The following is an 18168-nucleotide window of genomic DNA, read 5'->3' on the forward strand; positions in this document are numbered from 1 at the left end:
GGAATTTTGTAAAAATAATTTCACAATTCAGAAGCAAATACTTTAAAATTATAGCTGCAAGAAGATCTAATCTTATTTTCTTAAACTTGATCTCATAATGTACGTCTCGGTACGTAAGCTGGTAATCGCTAGCCCACTGGTGGCATGGGTTCGATTCCCATCTCGGTACTGGGTGTTAAATGTTAATCTTGAGTTGTCCACGTCATTTATTCAGTCTGTAAAGCCTAAATAGGCTAAGACGGTGTATGTCTTTATAATTTGTTTTCGAGATCTGAAATATTAGATATAATGAGCTTCATGAATTCTTAATAATGTCGAAATATATGTCTCACTGGTATGGATTCTTCACCCTTTCACCCTTCTAAGACGGGAAGGGCTCTCAAATGACTATAGAAATATTTTAAGTAGGGGAGAGTGGGGTATCGTGGGCCATGGGGAAACGTGGGCCATTTTTAATATCTCAGATGTGTGTTGAGATAAAAATCTCAAACCAACTGTCATCGTCGTCGCTTTGCGTGAGCATATATTTCTATATGTTGTTGACTTAAATACGCATCATATGCTTATTTTATTTATCAAGCTAAAAAAAGTAAGAAAAATTTACTTACATATTTAAAAAAACACCTGCTTATTGCATAGATGGGGAACCTAAAGCTCATAACAAAAATATGATGATGCGCTTATGATCTTAGTTTTGTCACGATCTTTCACGTGGAAAAGGAATTTTTGATGAAACATCAATAAGTCACACAAACGCAAACAATTTGCAAATCAAAGCTTGTGGGGAATCGTGGGCCACACATCTTGAACCACCTATATTTATATGTTTTTATACACATTTAGAACTTAAAAATACGCTTTCATTATCTGCAAAGTTTTCTTATTTATGAAAAATATTTTGTACATCATATATAAGGAATTTTGCCAAAACTTTCGCGAGCCAGGTTTTGGGATCTATTCGATCATACACAGCTCTCTTTTTTATTACATCATCTGAAATTGCTTTAAAATAACGAAATGAATTATGAAATCACAGTTTTGGGTCAACTCATGAACTAGGTTATATTTGCTTGATTAGTTTATGCAGTGCAAACACTAACAACCAGCCGGTGCTGGGCAAAAAATCACACAAGTAGTTTAAAACTATCGATAACAAAATGCCTTTAGGTCACATTTTCACCATCCATGCAATTTTTCTACCCAAAGCGCTCTAATTTTGACCTTTCCACCTATTTATTTTCATTTCTGTCTGAATTACTCTCTAATTAGAATTATAATTTGCCGATATATTTACCATAAACTTAAATAAGGAAACAAATGTAAGCTCTCCTCTCCCTTCTTCAGACCCGAATGACCTCTGAGGTTAAAAGGTCTTAAATATATATCATCATCATCATCTCCCTTCTCATTTCCCCACTGTTCTTTCCCGTGTCAAATTTGGTTCCCTTCACTCGATTGGTGCATTGAAGCCCTATCACTCCGTTGGAAGATGAGAATAATCAAAGATACATTTTTCGTATTGCTAAATTTGCATAAATGCAACACTTCCATTTATGATTTACTGGAAATTGATTAAATTTTCAGAGATACTACCTAGTAAAGTAGTAATTACATGTGCAAAATTTGGTAGCAATCTATCGCGTGGTTTTTTAGATAGCACCTCAGGAATAAGTTTATTGATCAACATGTTTGGTCAACATAAGCGCCATCTGTATTGCACATTATAAACTACCGGTTTTTTTTAAATCAATGGTATGTTTGTTGACATTTTTCATTTCCTGGAGCTCGACCTTCAGAATAAATAAAAAATTTCTATTATATCGAAGTTATGGCAAATTTTAATCATTATGACACAATTTTTGGTCTGTTTTTGTCTGATAAGCGAATCAGACAGAACAATTGACCTGCTTTACCACATCCCCAACTGAAAGGTTCTGATTGAGTTTAATTAACCCCTCACTTCCCACACCTTCATGGAATTAATCATTCTTTTTTTTCTTCGGAGTTTTGCTCACTGTTATATCACGATCCTGCCAAAAAAAATTTGTTGATGAATTTATCTACTACACGCTATCTCAAAAACCACTTGACAGATCGTCACAAAATTTTGCAAATGTGAACATTACATTACTAGGTAATGTCACTGAAAATTTCAATGATTTCCGTCTATTCGTTCAAAAGTAACTCATAAATGAAAGTGTTGCATTTTTTTTCCTTAGTACCCAAATAATCTCCCACACCATATTTTTTCCATTTGCAAGAATAGATATTGGGTCATGCAATCAAAATGATATGGATGCCCCTTTTCTTTTTCCCCACTAAAAGAAGGGAGGGATCGCGAATAATCATTAAAGCATTGTTCATATATAAATTACCTCCCATATAAAATTTGGTTCCATTTGCTTGATTAGTTCTTGAGTTATGTAAAAAAATATATAGTAGTTCCTAAATTCTGTCACAATAAACTATTAAACTTGTATAAAATTTCTCTCGCAACCCAAATTTGGTTCCGTTTGCTTGAACACTTTCCAAGTTTTTAAAAATAATATTATGAATGTCTCCCTGTTAATAATCAAGAAAACTTTTCCCGTTCCCCAATCCCTTCTATATAAAATTTGCTCGATCATTTCTCGAGTTACTCAAAAAAGTATAATTGCACCTCTGTGCCTTTTCAAGCTTCCCACTGGAAAGAAAGGAGGAATCTTATACTTGTATTCCCATATACTTTTCTTTGTCAAATTGGACCCCATTTGCTTAAAAAAATATCAAGTTATGCGAACATTTATCAAAACCCCTCCCCCCTTCCTTATTCATGCCCCACTCGAGGGTTCCCGAATAACCAAAGAAACATTTCTCCATCCCAAAAACCATCATATGGTTTCTTTCGTATGACAAATTTTATAGTGAAGGATCCCAAATAAATCGAGAAACATTACTCGTATTAAAATAAAATTCCATTGTCTAAAGTAAAGTCAGTGCATTTCGACTGATTAACTCTCGACATTTACAAAAAACTATGGTGCCCCCTCTTCTATGTTTATTTGTTTACTGGGGTCAGGGGGAGGTCTCAAAATCTATAGAGTCTTTTTCCGTATCCAAATATCCTTACATGCTAAATTCAGTATCATTTGCTCGATTATTTCACCAGCTCTGCAAAAAATGTAAGGAAGCCCCCTCACTCTTTTTGTTTCTCAAATAAAAGATGGGAAGAGCTTCAAACCATATTGAAAACATTTCGTTCATCCAAATACCCGCACATGCCAAATTTGACCACCCTCGCTTGATCAGTTTTCGGGTATTGCAAATATTTATATGGGCCCCCATCCTCTCTTCATATCCCAGCCAAATCGGGAGGAGTTTAAAACAATCATAGAACCTTTGCACATATCCAAATATCCTCCAAGGCTAATGTGGTTCCATTTGCTCGAATAGTTATGGAATTGTGCAATAAAAACTGTACGGAAGCCCCCCTCCCTCTTTCAATCTATCCACTGGAAGAAGGGAGGGGTCCAAATACCCTCATATGTCAAATCTGGTTTCATTTGCTAGACTAGTTCTCGAGTTTTGTAAGAGAGCCCTCTCTCCCTCCCTTCTAGAAAGATAAAGATGGAGGGATTGTTAACTTTCATAGAAATATTGATCGTAGCCAAATCTCTTCCCATGCTGAATTTGATGCCATTTGTTCATCCAGTTATGCAAACATTTCTTTGTTGCTTTGGAGACCTCCTGCCCCCTTCCTGTTAGAGGGATGGTTCTCAAACCATAATAGGAAGCTTCCACGGCTTCCAATTCTTCAACCTGCCAAGTTTCTCGTAAATAGGTTCATAAGCTTCCGAGTCTATAAGGAACAGACAGACAGATAGACAGAAATCCATTTTTTATATATTTATATATCTCGAAATAGGAATATATTACAAATATCAAATGTGATAGAAAAATGTGCCAAATAGAACCAAATAACAATTCAGTTCTCTCAACAAATTTGGAATTTTGTTTCGAGTTATTGAACATAATTTGAAAAATTTAACCAAATGTGATATAATCATCTTTTCTCATTTCCTAAAAATGATAAATAAAATATTAAAAAAATATTCATTTAAATAAGTCTATCGTTAGATTATAAAATGAACTTCATAATGCCATATTTAAAAGCAATAGTAAACTCTAATTTTTTTTCAGAATAACTTATTAAAAATGTATGTTACGGATTTAATTGATCCCTTGAGAACAAAAAAATATATATTTCTTCTGAATGTATCGTGATAATTGGTTCTCACGAAATTACCAATATTTGTCCAAAAACTAATGTTTATGCAGTATTTATCTGTCAAGAAGAACTCGAAATACTATATTTATATAAAAAAAAACAGAAATTTGCGCCTTAAAGTTTGCAATGACTATAGAATAGTAGACAAACATTTAGAATTTTCTTTGTCTGATACTTGCAAACTGTGAAATGAGAATTAATATGGCAAAAAAAAATCAACAAACATTTTATCTTTTTTTTTTCGCTCGATTTTTGCGGCACTCTGAATTGAGGATTAAATTTACTAGTAAAGGATCAAGTCTCCTTCAACTTATCAAATATCACAATTTTTTTCGTCTCACGAAAATGCTTATAAACTTGAAATTACACGCTGTCAGAAGATGCAAAAGACGGCGAGTTGCTAAATTTTCCCGAAAGATATGATGAAAACAAGAAAAAGGGATCAAGTTTCCTCATTCTCCTCAATAGATACATAGAAAGATAAAAAAAAATCAATTTCAATACTAAGGTAGTCAAGTCATGTTCAATAGGGTGAACTTTGAAAGTAATTTCTTGAACCACAAAGTTGGAATAACAATTCAATAACAAATTACACGGAAATATAACAAAAATAAAAAAAAAACAACATTTAAAAAAAACACTGAAATGATAAGAATAACAAAAATTACAAATATGAAAATTGTTATATTAATTACCCTTATGATTTCTGCCGTTTTTGTCATTTTGGTCAGTTGAAAATTTTAGTAAATTTTGATTTTTTTTCATTTTTGTGATTCATGTCAAATCACCAAAAGTCAATTTTTGGCCAAAAGTTGTTGTCAAGATATCACCAGATCTCGAAGTTTTAGAAAAGAAGTCAATTTTTGCAGTGGTCATAAGCACGATTTACCTGAAACAATGTTTTTTTTATTCTGTTTAATCTTGATCTGTAGTGTGAGACAGACAAAAACTTTTAAAATAACATCCTTAAACCTCGCTAATTATAAGCTTCATTTCTTTGAGGAATCCTTAAGTAACAAAATAGTAAGCCTATTTTTATCTTATTTTCATTGATGGTTGAATTATTAGAGTTTGCTCGAAAATCTGGAAAATTAAGCTTACTTGAGGCCCTCAGAATCGGAAGGAGTTTGATTTTAAGCTAAATTTACCAATTCATTTTTCTTACCTTTATCTTTCTAAGTTTCTTTTGTATATTTTTAAACAGACTTTCAATTGAACTTCATTGCTCGAATTCAAAAAAATACTCGAATCTATCATTTGGGCAATTATCTCCCCCCATTCGATGAGCACCGAGAAACCCTTTGTTTTCTTATGAAAAAAATATTTTCTTTGTTCATATTAAATCTATCACTCTTCTTACACTCAAGAACATTCAATGATTTTCAACATCAATGAAAATCATTCAAATCATCAAAAATAAAAGAAACTAGCTGACCCGGTTAACTTCGTTTTACCTTCTAATGTATAAATTGTAATAAATGTTAAATTTCATTTACACCTCCCTTACTTCCTCGTGCCCGCGAATCGATTTTTATGGAAATCGTAACAAAATTATATAGCTTGTGTCAAATTTGAAGTTGAATTATTATTGGGACCATCTTCCACAAAAAGTTAGATTCTTGAAACTATTATACAAACCATCTCTGACCCGAAAAACCCTCGGATACCAAATTTCACTTCATTCCAACCGACCATTCATACGTGATGGTGTTACAAAGAAAACGCCTCCATTTTTATATATAAGAATTAATTAGAATGTTTAGGTTTTCATGTGATTCTCGTTAACTCGATACACATTCAACATATTAGTATGAAATTGAGGTCTTGAAAAAGCTGCAATGTTAATGATGTTATAGAATACAGCAAAAATATGGAATTCAAATGACAGGTTGTTTTAAGGAAAGATGTTTCTATTTCAGCAAATATTTTATAATTTCAAATCTGGTGGATGATAGCCTACAAAGCCAAGATATTTTATTGAAAAAAAACTTGTAAAAAAACTCAAATTCTACTTTTAATATGTGGTTTCCAGCTGAATTATGACTTACATTTTGAAATGAACTATCATACAAAATAAAAGTGTGCGATCTCTTATAATAGGGTTTTCTTAACGAAATAGTAATCTATACAATTTCTTCTCGAATGTGAACTCTTTGAAGAGCTGAATCTTAATCTGAATTTTAAATATTAATTGTTATTCAGAACTCGAAATCTTAATTCAAAATTTGAATTTTGGATCTGTTTAGCAATTCAATTCGATTTCAGATTAGAATTTCAAATAGAAGCAAAGAATGGAAATTTGATTTAGAGCCTTCAATCATGAATCTATTTTTTAATTCAGTTGTGGTGGGTTTTCATCTCAACTTATTATTTAAAATAAACATTTTTAATCCGACTTGCGAATCTGAGTAACAATATGAACTTTGATACATCTGTTCTCAGTTTTAAATTATGGATCGCCAATTAGAAGCTGAATCTGAAGTGTTGTTATGAATCATGTAATAGAATTATATCTAGGGACTTTTTTTTTTCATATTCGGAGCATGTGAATATTGAAAGTGCGAATGAGTTTCGAGAAACATGAACCAAATTTTGAACGATATTTTGAACCAAATTCGAACGACGTATTCCAAAACAGGTTTTCATTTTAACTTTCTAATGATGATTCGATCCGAAAATAAAAAATCTTAAACTGAATACAGAATCTGAAAAATGAAAACACAAATATAGTTTTGTTATTGAAAATATGGAACCAGAACCGCTGAAATGAACTGAATCGTATTTGAAATTTAATTTTCAAAAATAAATTCTACCAACAAGTGAGAAAATTTGAAAAAAAAACTGAAGCAAAAATCATTATCTGGGGAAAGTTTTAAAGATTTTGATATCAGTTCTTATTCAAGATTCTGGCTCTTCAGAAACCTTTCTCAATCATCCAAATTTGATGAATATTTTTAAATTTTGAGTGTACTGTAGAAAAACCTCACTTGCTTTCTGTGGACCCTCACAAAATTCGGAAACAGCCCAGATATAATTGAAAAATGCTCGGATTTTTCACGCATTTATGAACTTTATTTGTCAAATAAAACAACAACAAAAACAAGTTGTGTTGTGATTTGTTTTTATTTTTGACTCAAAAACAAGATTTTTTGAGCACGTTTTAAAAAAATAATTATGAAAGGTTTTTAGGAAGACTAAAATACGATTTAAAATCTGTCGATAAAAAATGATGAAACAATATTTTTTTAAATTTTTTTCTTGATTTTTGATGGATTATTTCTTGGTTTTGACCAAATTTGCCCGGATGCCCTGATGCGCCCTAAAAAAATTCTGGCAATCTTATTCATGTCCGGCCAACCCGTTCGATTTGTTCTAAAAATCTGGTTAAATCCAACCGATCGTTTTCGAGTTTTCAATCAAAAAGTTTTAACCAAAATCACGGTATAAACTTGAAAAAAAATCAAGAGGAAAGTGGAAATCCCGAGCAACAAATCGAAGTTTATATTCGAAATTTCCTACTATTCCCATTTTTACCCTAAAACACTATCTTAAATTGAAAAATTATCTCTTGTTCCCTTTCCACAGCCCGAGAAACAAATCAACTACCTTCCGGACTGGTTGTACGATGTGGACCTCAAGAACGGAGACACCGAGACCATTTCGGCCGCCGAGGAACAGTTCTGGATCGAGCTCATCGAGAAGTATCTGAAACCACTGGATCTGAGCCCGGATGAGAAGAACGAAATGGCTTCGGCCCTGAGGAACCTGCGCGATTTGGCAGTGTTTGCTTTCGTGATGGCCAATGCGCTGTTTGTGTTGGTGGTGTTTTTGCTGCAGCTCAACAAAGAGGCACTGCACATCCGGTGGCCGATAAATGCCAAGAATACGATCACTTTCGACGAAACTACGGTCGAAATCATCATCCACAGGGAGTATCTGCAGCTGGAACCAATCGGGTTGGTTTTTGTGTTCTTCTTCGGATTGATTTTGATGATCCAATTCATTGCGATGTTGATGCACCGTTTCGGAACGATTTCCCAGATTTTGGCATCGACTCAGCTGAACTGGTACTGCTCCAAGAAAGCCAAGGACATGTCTCTGGACGCGGAGCTGCGAGAGAATGCCGTGGAAATTGCCCGGCGATTGCAACGACCCAAGCCTCAGTGGGACGAAGAAGATTTGGAAGACGAACAAAAAGCAATCGGACGCAGAGATACGATCCATAGAATCTTGTACCAGCACAAAAACAAACAGGACTGGAGCAATTTGGAGACGAACTTCAAACGGAACTACTACAAGGAAGGGGACTTGAATTTGGGTGGTCGACTTACGATAAGTCGTAAAACTTTGACCGTTCTCGATACCCGACGAAAGTCGATGGCCGAACAAAGGAAGATTCGAAAATCTATTCTCCGTGGACAGGAACCCTTCCTAGAAGGAAACGTTCCATGGAACAGTGGTCCAGTTCCTTCAAACGGTGGAAGTCCTCGGAAGAGTTCCACCCCACCCGACTACCAGATGAGTCGAGGACCGAGATCTTCAACCGGAAGTAATGGGTTCAACAATAACAACAAACGTAGTCCCAGCTATGAACAGCGGAATCTGCCTCCGGGTCGGGTTAATTTGGCGTACCAGATCGACGAGGAGCTGGAAGATTTTTCCGAGGATGAGGAACCAGTGGTGTTGAGACGGAAACGGGAATCTTCGACGGCACTGGAAATTGTCGATCGGCCCATCTCCAAAGGGGCACGGAAGAGTCAGGTTACATTTGCGTAAGGCGTATTTGCATTTTATTATATAATTTTTTCTACTGTGTTGAAGATTATGTTGACATCTTGCGTCATATTCAATGAGTAAGAATAATGAATAAGAAATAAATTTCCTTCTGCATATGCGTGGTATGTTTTAAGTTAAATTCGAAAAAATATAAACGAAATTTCCTGCGAATTTAGAAGTTGTTAAATCCGTTCACTTTAACATCATACCCAAAAAGCACTGTTTCAACTGATTGAGTTAGCTCAAAACTCTTGCAATTATTTGATTAACACTTGAAACTTGCATCTTGATTAGTTGGACCAATTTTGTTGCTAATTTTGTATTCCAACATTAATTTTTCCAAACTCTCGTTTGTTGCTTTTTTAAAAATATAAGGATAAGCGGATCCACAAATACCAAGATAAAATTATTGGTTCGAGACTGGTGGCATACTGCAGAAAAGCTTTTGGGCTCCTCATGAAGAGAATCGATTGGAGAAGCAACAGAATAAGGTTTAGCCGCAGCCCGTGGCGTAGAGGATAGGCTTCAAGTCTTCTAAGCCTTCGAATCTCGGTCACGGCATACATAGTACTCTTTCGGTGGGTTGATGGTTTTAGCATTTGTAAGATGATAGCCATCATATCCTCGAAAGTTGTACGCTTGGAGTTAAGTAAAAAGGAATCTCTTCGAGGAAACATCAAGTTTCATTGAGATCCTGTTTGTGTTTGTGTTCGTTTTTTATAATTCAGGGACACTGTGTCCTGGCTATGGCCAATCTGGTTGATTCTGGAACGAAAAATGGCAAAAACCTTGTGGCATATGATAATGAAGCTCTTGATCTTAACATGAAGGTAATCCATTGGAGAAGAAATTCGTAGACACTGGGTCGTCAAAATTATCGGATTGAGAATCGCGGCATATTGAAGAAATTTCTTCTCTACTTGAAGGGAATCGATATGAGATGCGATTCAGAGACGCTGGGTTGTGGTCATGGCCAATCTGGCCGGCCAAAGCTATCGGATCGTGGCTTGTGGCATATTAAAGGAAAGCCCTTGGCCTAAACATAAAGGAAAATGAGCAGTGATTCATGAAAAGTGAGACACGAAATGTGAGACGTGAAATGTGAGCAGTAAGACATCATAAGTGAGAAATGAATAGTGAGCAGTTAGCCAAGAGAAATTGGAAGTGAGAAGTAAGAGGTAAGGCTCAAGTCTCACTTTTCAGGACTAATGACTTCTCACTTTCCATTTCTCATTTTTCACGTTTCACATCTCATGTCTCACTTCTCACTTCTCTCTATTTTAAGAACTTTACGTGTTTGAAAAACTATACGTGAGTGTGTGTTTTTTTTTTGTTCTCTTTATGATTATTTCATTGCTAACAGAATTTTTTACATCAATTTCAACCTCAAGCATTTGAAGTCCTTGGAATGTATTCGTCACATTTTACGATATTTAAAGATTTTTTTTTTATGAAACATCAATAAGTCACACAAACGCAACCAATTTGCAAATCATAGCTTGTGGGAAATCGTGGGCTACATTCTGTAGGGTATCTTGGGCCACCTATTTTGGTGTTCATTACACATTATGATCTTTAAATACATATTTCCTATCTGCAAAGTTTTCTTACGCCAAATGAAGAGTTGTGAAAAATATTTTGTGCATTTTTTCCAATGCGATAGAGACGAACATAAATTCTATATAAGGAATTTTGCCGAAACGTTCGCGAGCCAGGTTTTAGGAACTATTCGATCATATTCGATGATAAAAGATATATTCAAATTTTCAAAAAACAAATTGAGCAAAATTATGCATTCTACAAACTTCCACACAATCTACAATGCACAAAATTTAAACATCGGGTTGTTATAGCCAAGAAAATTGAAGAAGATATGTGTCAAAAGGTGATACAATCTGCATCTCCTAGAGTTTGATTTTCTATTTTTCTATTATTCGAATTTTCAAAGAATTCATCAATTTTTTCAGCAGAATACCTTACATTTTATTTTTCTTCATCGGGATTTTCGGAAAATCGAAGGGTGATAGAGGGAAACAAAAGAGGAATTTGGTTTTTCTTCCGGCCTTAATTTGTGTTTAAACTTGTGAATAATTCGTAAAATTAATCAAATTATGTTCGATTTTCAAAGAAAAAAATCGACCATCTGGAAGACTAAAACAACTTTCAGAGCACATTTCGATTAAAAATTTAAACAAAAAAAAACAAATAAATAAAATTTTCACTTATTCGCGCTGTTGTAACCCAGATGCATTTCAAGCGGTTTCTATAAAGTTAAGTTTGTCAATTTCAAGGATAATTTTTCTGTTGATAAAAATGCCAAAATTTCCAAGTTATGATCCTAAGTTTCCTTTTTGTTACTTGAATTCATTTATTTGCTACCTTTTTTGTTTGCGTTTCAAAAATATTCCGTTAGATATAAACAAACACTCATTTCTACAAAATGAGAAAATATTTGTTGGCTTTGAAATGTGTTTTGAGGATTGCGGAAAAATAAATGCACATTTTTTCATTATTGATTTTGAAAAAATTGTTTTTACATTTTTTCCATAATATATCTTAATAATCAAAATCATATAAAACATTAGGAAAACAACCATTTTTTTCTTTGTGATTTTGTGATTTGCATTATCAAAATTATTGACGAGTTTGAGAATTTTTAATTCGAGAACGGATCAAAAAAACTGGGGAGCAATACAAGCGCGCACTCATTCCTTTTGAAATTCAGAAGCTTTTGAGCTGAAACCACCAAATAGTGTTTCATGACGAATTTGTAAAAAGTTCATTGCTATGAACATCGTGAAACGTGTTAAAGAGGTCTTGAAAGCTTTAAAAGCCTCAAGCAGTTTTGAAGCTACAGCAAAAACACCTAAAACAACACCCAAAGACACCTGAAGCCACAAAAAAGTATTTGAGAAAATAAATGCAAAAACACAATAAATTAAATAACAAAGTTAAAATGATTGATATTCCCGAACCACATAAATATTCGTCATTTTTGTCATTTTTGTCATTTTTGTCATTTTTGTCATTTTTGTCATTTTTGTCATTTTTATCATTTTTATCATTTCTGTCATTTTTGTCATTTTTGTCATTTTTATCATTTTTATCATTTCTGTCATTTTTGTCATTTTTGTCATTTTTGTCATTTTTGTCATTTTTGTCATTTTTGTCATTTTTGTCATTTTTGTCATTTTTGTCATTTTTGTCATTTTTGTCATTTTTGTCATTTTTGTCATTTTTGTCATTTTTGTCATTTTTGTCATTTTTGTCATTTTTGTCATTTTTGTCATTTTTGTCATTTTTGTCATTTTTGTCATTTTTGTCATTTTTGTCATTTTTGTCATTTTTGTCATTTTTGTCATTTTTGTCATTTTTGTCATTTTTGTCATTTTTGTCATTTTTGTCATTTTTGTCATTTTTGTCATTTTTGTCATTTTTGTCATTTTTGTCATTTTTGTCATTTTTGTCATTTTTGTCATTTTTGTCATTTTTGTCATTTTTGTCATTTTTGTCATTTTTGTCATTTTTGTCATTTTTGTCATTTTTGTCATTTTTGTCATTTTTGTCATTTTTGTCATTTTTGTCATTTTTGTCATTTTTGTCATTTTTGTCATTTTTGTCATTTTTGTCATTTTTGTCATTTTTGTCATTTTTGTCATTTTCGTCATTATTGTCATTCTTGTCATTTTTGTCATATTTTTTTTCATTTTTGTCATTTATGCCTCAAAATGGGAACTTTAGTCGGTGAAAGAGGTCAGAGGGTCTGATTTTGATATTAATAATGTGAGAAATAATATGAATAATTATTTGAATTCAATTATTTGAAAGATGAAATCTTGAAGCTTTTCAAAAACTATCGAGATAAATTATTTTGACTGAAGGATTCAACAGCACGCCTTGGTTTCGATCCTTTTTTTATATTTTCAAGAATAATCATTCCTGGTTTCGACTTCTGCTTAGTTTTGTGTGTTTATACACCGAAAACTATGATAGCAAATGCTATTTCAGGAAATGTTTGCTTCTTCTAAAGTGTACGGCGCTAAAATTAATCGGTAGCTCCTCCTTACAGGAGATGTGAGAAAATACTTCTCCAGGTTAGGAAAAGTTATTAACACACGCCAATGCCTAGCTGTAAATATTTCAAGTCCCTAAACACCCTTCCATCAAACCGCACCGAAAGCTAGGAATTTTCATTCCAAGAAGCTGGGAGCTGTAAAAGCTCATAACTCCGCACGCACTAGATTTTGTGCCCGCAAATTATGACAATCAGAAAATACGACTCCTGGAAAGAACATTTCACAGGTGTCTCCGGTTCCCATCGTGGCAACAAAACATAAACACGGTGTTCAACCAAATCGTACCACCACACTCACCCAGCCACGCATTCGTGACGAAAACACACGAACAACCTTACGCACACACATACACACACACATCCTTCTTGTGGCACCATTGCCAGGAAGATAATGGTGTATAATTGCACCCACAGAATTGCGCGCTAAGCGAGAGACGCCAGCACAAAACTCGCACAAACATTCATTACATTTATTATCATGATTATTTATGCTACGCCACAAACTTTGAATTTCCGCTTAGGAGCATTCCTTTCTCGATGCTGCCTTTTTTTTGGGGGGAAGTTGCTCTACATAAGCTTTCGCCGTCTAGATACTCGGCAAAGCAACGAGATACCTATACCTATCTGTTGCTCCCTTGGGGATTCGAACGCGGGTGCGTTTTTTGAAGGATGGTGGAGGTGCTTGAAAAACTTGCAACGACATTGCCACAATCGTCCTGTGTACTCACACATGTACTTAGAGCTCTTGCTCTTAAACCGTTAGCAAAGGGTGCGGTTTTTGTTTTCCCTACCCCATAAAGATGGCACCTACATATATGATTTCTTGTGGGTGGATATACGAAGGCATGGGTTCTACATGCATAAAATAAAAGGCTATATTTTCGGAACGGATCCCAATGATATTTATCCACCACGCCGACTTACTTTTGTGAGTGTCTCGCATTCTCTGTGATTTAAACGAGGATCAACCGTAGAGGGACTGTGGGAACACTGCGCCACTTTACCGGACACTAAGTTGCTTATACATAATCTTATTTCTTCGGTGAGAACAAATTAGTCCTGTTTTGGTTTTACAGGTGTTAAACGACACTCGCTACGATCGAACGTATCACCGCGGCAATTGATCTGACCAACCGCATGGCAAATGTAAACAAAAATGAGAGAGAACATCAATTCACTATTGTTATAGAATCGACGAAGAGTGAATTCGTAGTGTTCACTGGAATTGTTGCCAATTACAGATTAGAAATCATAAGTGAAGTGTTGACAATATAACGGATGGATAATCCATGCATATAGCAATCACTATTGTAACCTGATCTCTAAATGTGACTTGACGAGAATAAATGTGATTTGACGAGAATAAGTGTGACTGGATTTGCAGTTTTCGATACAAAAAATACTCTGTTTTATTTGATATCACAACAGGGTTTGGGCCCAGTGCTTACTGGTTGGTTCCAAAGGCGGTTGGAACAGGAGGTCGCTGGGATGGACGTGCTTGGGATGGCCATCAACAACATCAGTTTTCTAGAAGTCGCCACGAACATCCTTTGCGACTTCTACCGTGTAAAGGGTACGAGTGCAATCAACGCAATAAGGGCAACTGAACAATCTCCCTATGAAAAGGGGACTGTCATCACTTTTTTATAAGTACGACCTTATCTTACGGGAGATGGACCGGATGGGAGCGAACCTGAGCAGAGGCGAAAAGGTCCACTTGTTGCTGCTAGCTGCAATACCACTAGGTACCAGGGCCAGAGGAGCTGAACTTAAGCTCGATCGTCGACATCAAGTGGTTGTTCCTAGATTCTGAGCTCCTCCAAAAGACCAGCACTACATCAAGCCAACATCGAGGTGTGCCAGCGGTAGCAAACCACGCTTTGCGAACTGCGCCGAAGAAAGGAGAAAGTCGATGCTTCGGGTGCGTCGAGAAGGGGCACTTCAAATCACTCTGTCCCAAGCTGAAGGCGGCCAAGAAGAACGGGTATTCCCTGGAATTGGTTAAGGATATCAAAAACTCCAAGGCTTCGCTTGAAAAGAACCGGTTAGGTTTTGATACATTGCACAGAAGACTTGGCCATTTAAGCAATGCTGGCGTAACCACACTTATGACACCAAAGATGGTAGATAGAGTAGATTTTTGCGTCGAGACTTCCAACAAAAACCAAATTTGTGAAACCTATTTAGCTGGAGAAAATAAGAGCAATGCTCTACAAATGCGATCTTCTGAAATCGTTATAGAAAGTATTACTTTGTTGACTCTTAGGGAGATCGCCAATAGCCCATAGTTGCTGGTCAAGCCACGGCAACCGTCTGAGGTGGGCTTTATACGCCTCTTTTGCTGGCCCAGCTACAGTTTGAGAAACGCTTTGAGCTCAAGGTCGGGTTATGCTTTAAAGGAACTGGTCGGATGTTCAAGGAAAAACACACAAATAATTTTTAACAGCAAAATGTAATGTATTAGGGGAAAAGTTCATATAACGCCCCATGTGGCTAATACGCGCCACTCTTGTTTTGAAGAATCTGAAACATTTTAAGCCTGCAAAATATTACCAATTTGTTTTAAATGCTGAGATTGGTCATGGCAAGTATGAATTTTTCCTTAAAATGCCCCTGTGTCGTGATAATTTCACAATTTTGATTTTTCTTCATTTCGATCTAAATTTTAAAACACTTTCAATAAGGTGTCACCAAGCAGAGAAAAACGAATAAGACAATATTTTCTGACACATCGATAGAGGAGAATCTAAACTATGATTTAATGCAAAAAAAAATCATACTGAACTCGCTAAGTTATGCTTTTTATGGGTATGTTCTATCACGGTCCATGCACTCGTTATAACGCGCCAATCGTAGTAGGCTGAAAATAGCATAAATTTTTCAAAAAGGCCAATTTTCATTGGAAATGGACAAAACGTCTAAAACCATATTTTGAGCGTTAATTCAGCTCAAAAAATCTACTTTTAATTTTTTTTAAAATTTTGATTAGTCCATTTTGATTTTCTCTTCAGTCAAAGTGTCTGTAAGTATTGGTGTGTTTTCGGTCTTCGGCTGCTCTCGGGTGTGTTCGGCTGCTAGGCGCGTATTGAATACACAGCGGCGCGTATTTGCAACACAGTTTTGTTCTGTGGCTTTGAATATGGTTTTTAAAAATCAAGTTTTTGAAGCAACTATAGCCATTTGAATAATAAAAAATCATAGGAATTTGTAGAAAACAATTTTCTTCAACGATTGTACCCGTTTTTAACACAATTTGTACGTGGAATACATAGAAAATCAGCGATTCGCTTAGGTGGCGCATAATAGGGCATGTTCCCCTATAACTTACTCTTTCGTGTAGTGTGGGTGTGTAGGGAGTAGGATTGTTCGATCTTCTAGAAAAGATCGATCTCCAAGATCGATTCAGATGAACGGTTCTGGGATCGATCCATCTGAAAAATCGAAGCTTGAAGATCGATTTATTTATTTATTTATTTGGTAACAAATCAACGGATCACATGTTGATCCCAATGATTAAAGGTATATAAAACAAGTCTATTAAAATTAAATATAAAAACACTACACAAACTACACTGTTCTAAACGTAATTAAAATTTTTCTTCTGAATAAATCCCTCGATGCATCGAATTCAAAGTGTTCAGAAAATCGGTTGAACGTCCTGATAACACCGATCAGTGCACTATTAGCGCCGTAGTTGTTCTGACGAAGAGGAGTGTAGAGCAGTAGATTCCGGTTTCGTAGTCCTTGGGGTCGAACACTTAGATTAACTGATTCCAAAAGTGAAGGACAGTCAATTCTCGAGGCCAGGATATCGGAGATAAGTAAGGCCCGTGTAGCTGCTCGACGGGCTTGTAGCGTGTCTAGGCTAATGAGGTTGCAGCGGTTCTCGTAGCTTGGAAGGTGGAACGGGTCAGACCAGTTCAAATGGCGTAGAGCATATCGCATAAACCGTCGTTGCAAAGCTTCGATCCGATCAGCGCCATTCTGATAGAAGGGGCTCCAAACAGCCGACGCGTACTCCAGAATGGAGCGAACTAAGCTGCAGTAGAGGCTTTTCAGGCAGTACACGTCTCTAAAATCCTTCGTCACGCGGAATATAAAGCCCAGACATCGGGCAGCTTTATCAACTATGTAGTTAGTATGCGTCTTGAAGTCAAGTTTCTGGTCAAGAACCACACCTAAATCTTTTATGTGGTCCACACGAGCGATTAAATGGTCCGAAAGGAAATAATCGGCGAGGATGGGATGCCGTTTGCGCGAAAATGTTATGATAGAACATTTACTGCGGTTCAACGCCAGGCAGTTGTTGTTGCACCAGGTAGCAAAAAGGTTAAATTGTCTTTGCAGCGAAACAGTGTCTTCAGGACCTTTGATTGCGTTAAACAATTTCAAATCATCGGCGTAGGCGAGTTTTGGTCCATCAAGCAATAGGAGAGCGTCATTGAAATAAATGAGAAAAATTATCGGTCCTAGGTGGCTCCCTTGCGGAACTCCGGATGTGGCAGGGAACTGTCTGGATAACGAATCTGCAGATTTAACGGTTAGCTTTCTTCCAGTAAGGTAACTACGGAACCAATCTAATAAGGAACCACAGATACCTAGACGTCCGAGTTTTGCAATAGCAATTTCATGATTGACCTTGTCAAAGGCAGCGGACAGGTCTGTATAGATTGCATCGGTTTGGATACCCGCTGTGAAGCTGTCTTGCACAAAAGATGTAAATGTTAATAAGTTCGTACTCGTTGAGCGCTTGGGCATAAAACCATGTTGATCATTGGAAAAATATTGCTTGGAAAAGTAAAAAATAGGATCCAGGATTACCAGTTCGAACAATTTTGCAATGGCACATAAAGCGGAAATTCCTCTGTAGTTGTTTACGTCCCTTTTGTCCCCTTTTTTGTGAACGGGGAACATATAAGCATCCTTCCACAGCGAAGGGAAAACAGCTCTGTCCAGCGATGCTTGAAATATTCTTTTGATTGGAAACAATAAATGAATCATGAAGCGTTTCAAAAAATTGGCGGGTATTCCGTCCGGGCCAGATGAAAGA

General features: G+C 35.7%; 1 protein-coding gene across 1 annotated transcript in view; it reads left to right on the forward strand.

Moving 5' to 3' along the window:
• The window catches only part of LOC129756073 (chitin synthase chs-2-like), a 72274-nt gene extending 63208 nt beyond the window's left edge, over nucleotides 1-9066 (forward strand). Inside the window, exon 9 of the mRNA XM_055752826.1 lies at nucleotides 7853-9066. Within this exon, the coding sequence (XP_055608801.1) occupies nucleotides 7853-9043 (1191 nt within the window). The 3' untranslated portion in view covers nucleotides 9044-9066. The remainder of the gene's footprint in view (nucleotides 1-7852) is intronic.
• The last annotated feature ends 9102 nt before the right edge of the window (nucleotides 9067-18168 follow it).

The sequence above is a fragment of the Uranotaenia lowii genome, chromosome 3, assembly GCF_029784155.1.
Source record: "Uranotaenia lowii strain MFRU-FL chromosome 3, ASM2978415v1, whole genome shotgun sequence".
NCBI lineage: Eukaryota > Metazoa > Arthropoda > Insecta > Diptera > Culicidae > Uranotaenia > Uranotaenia lowii.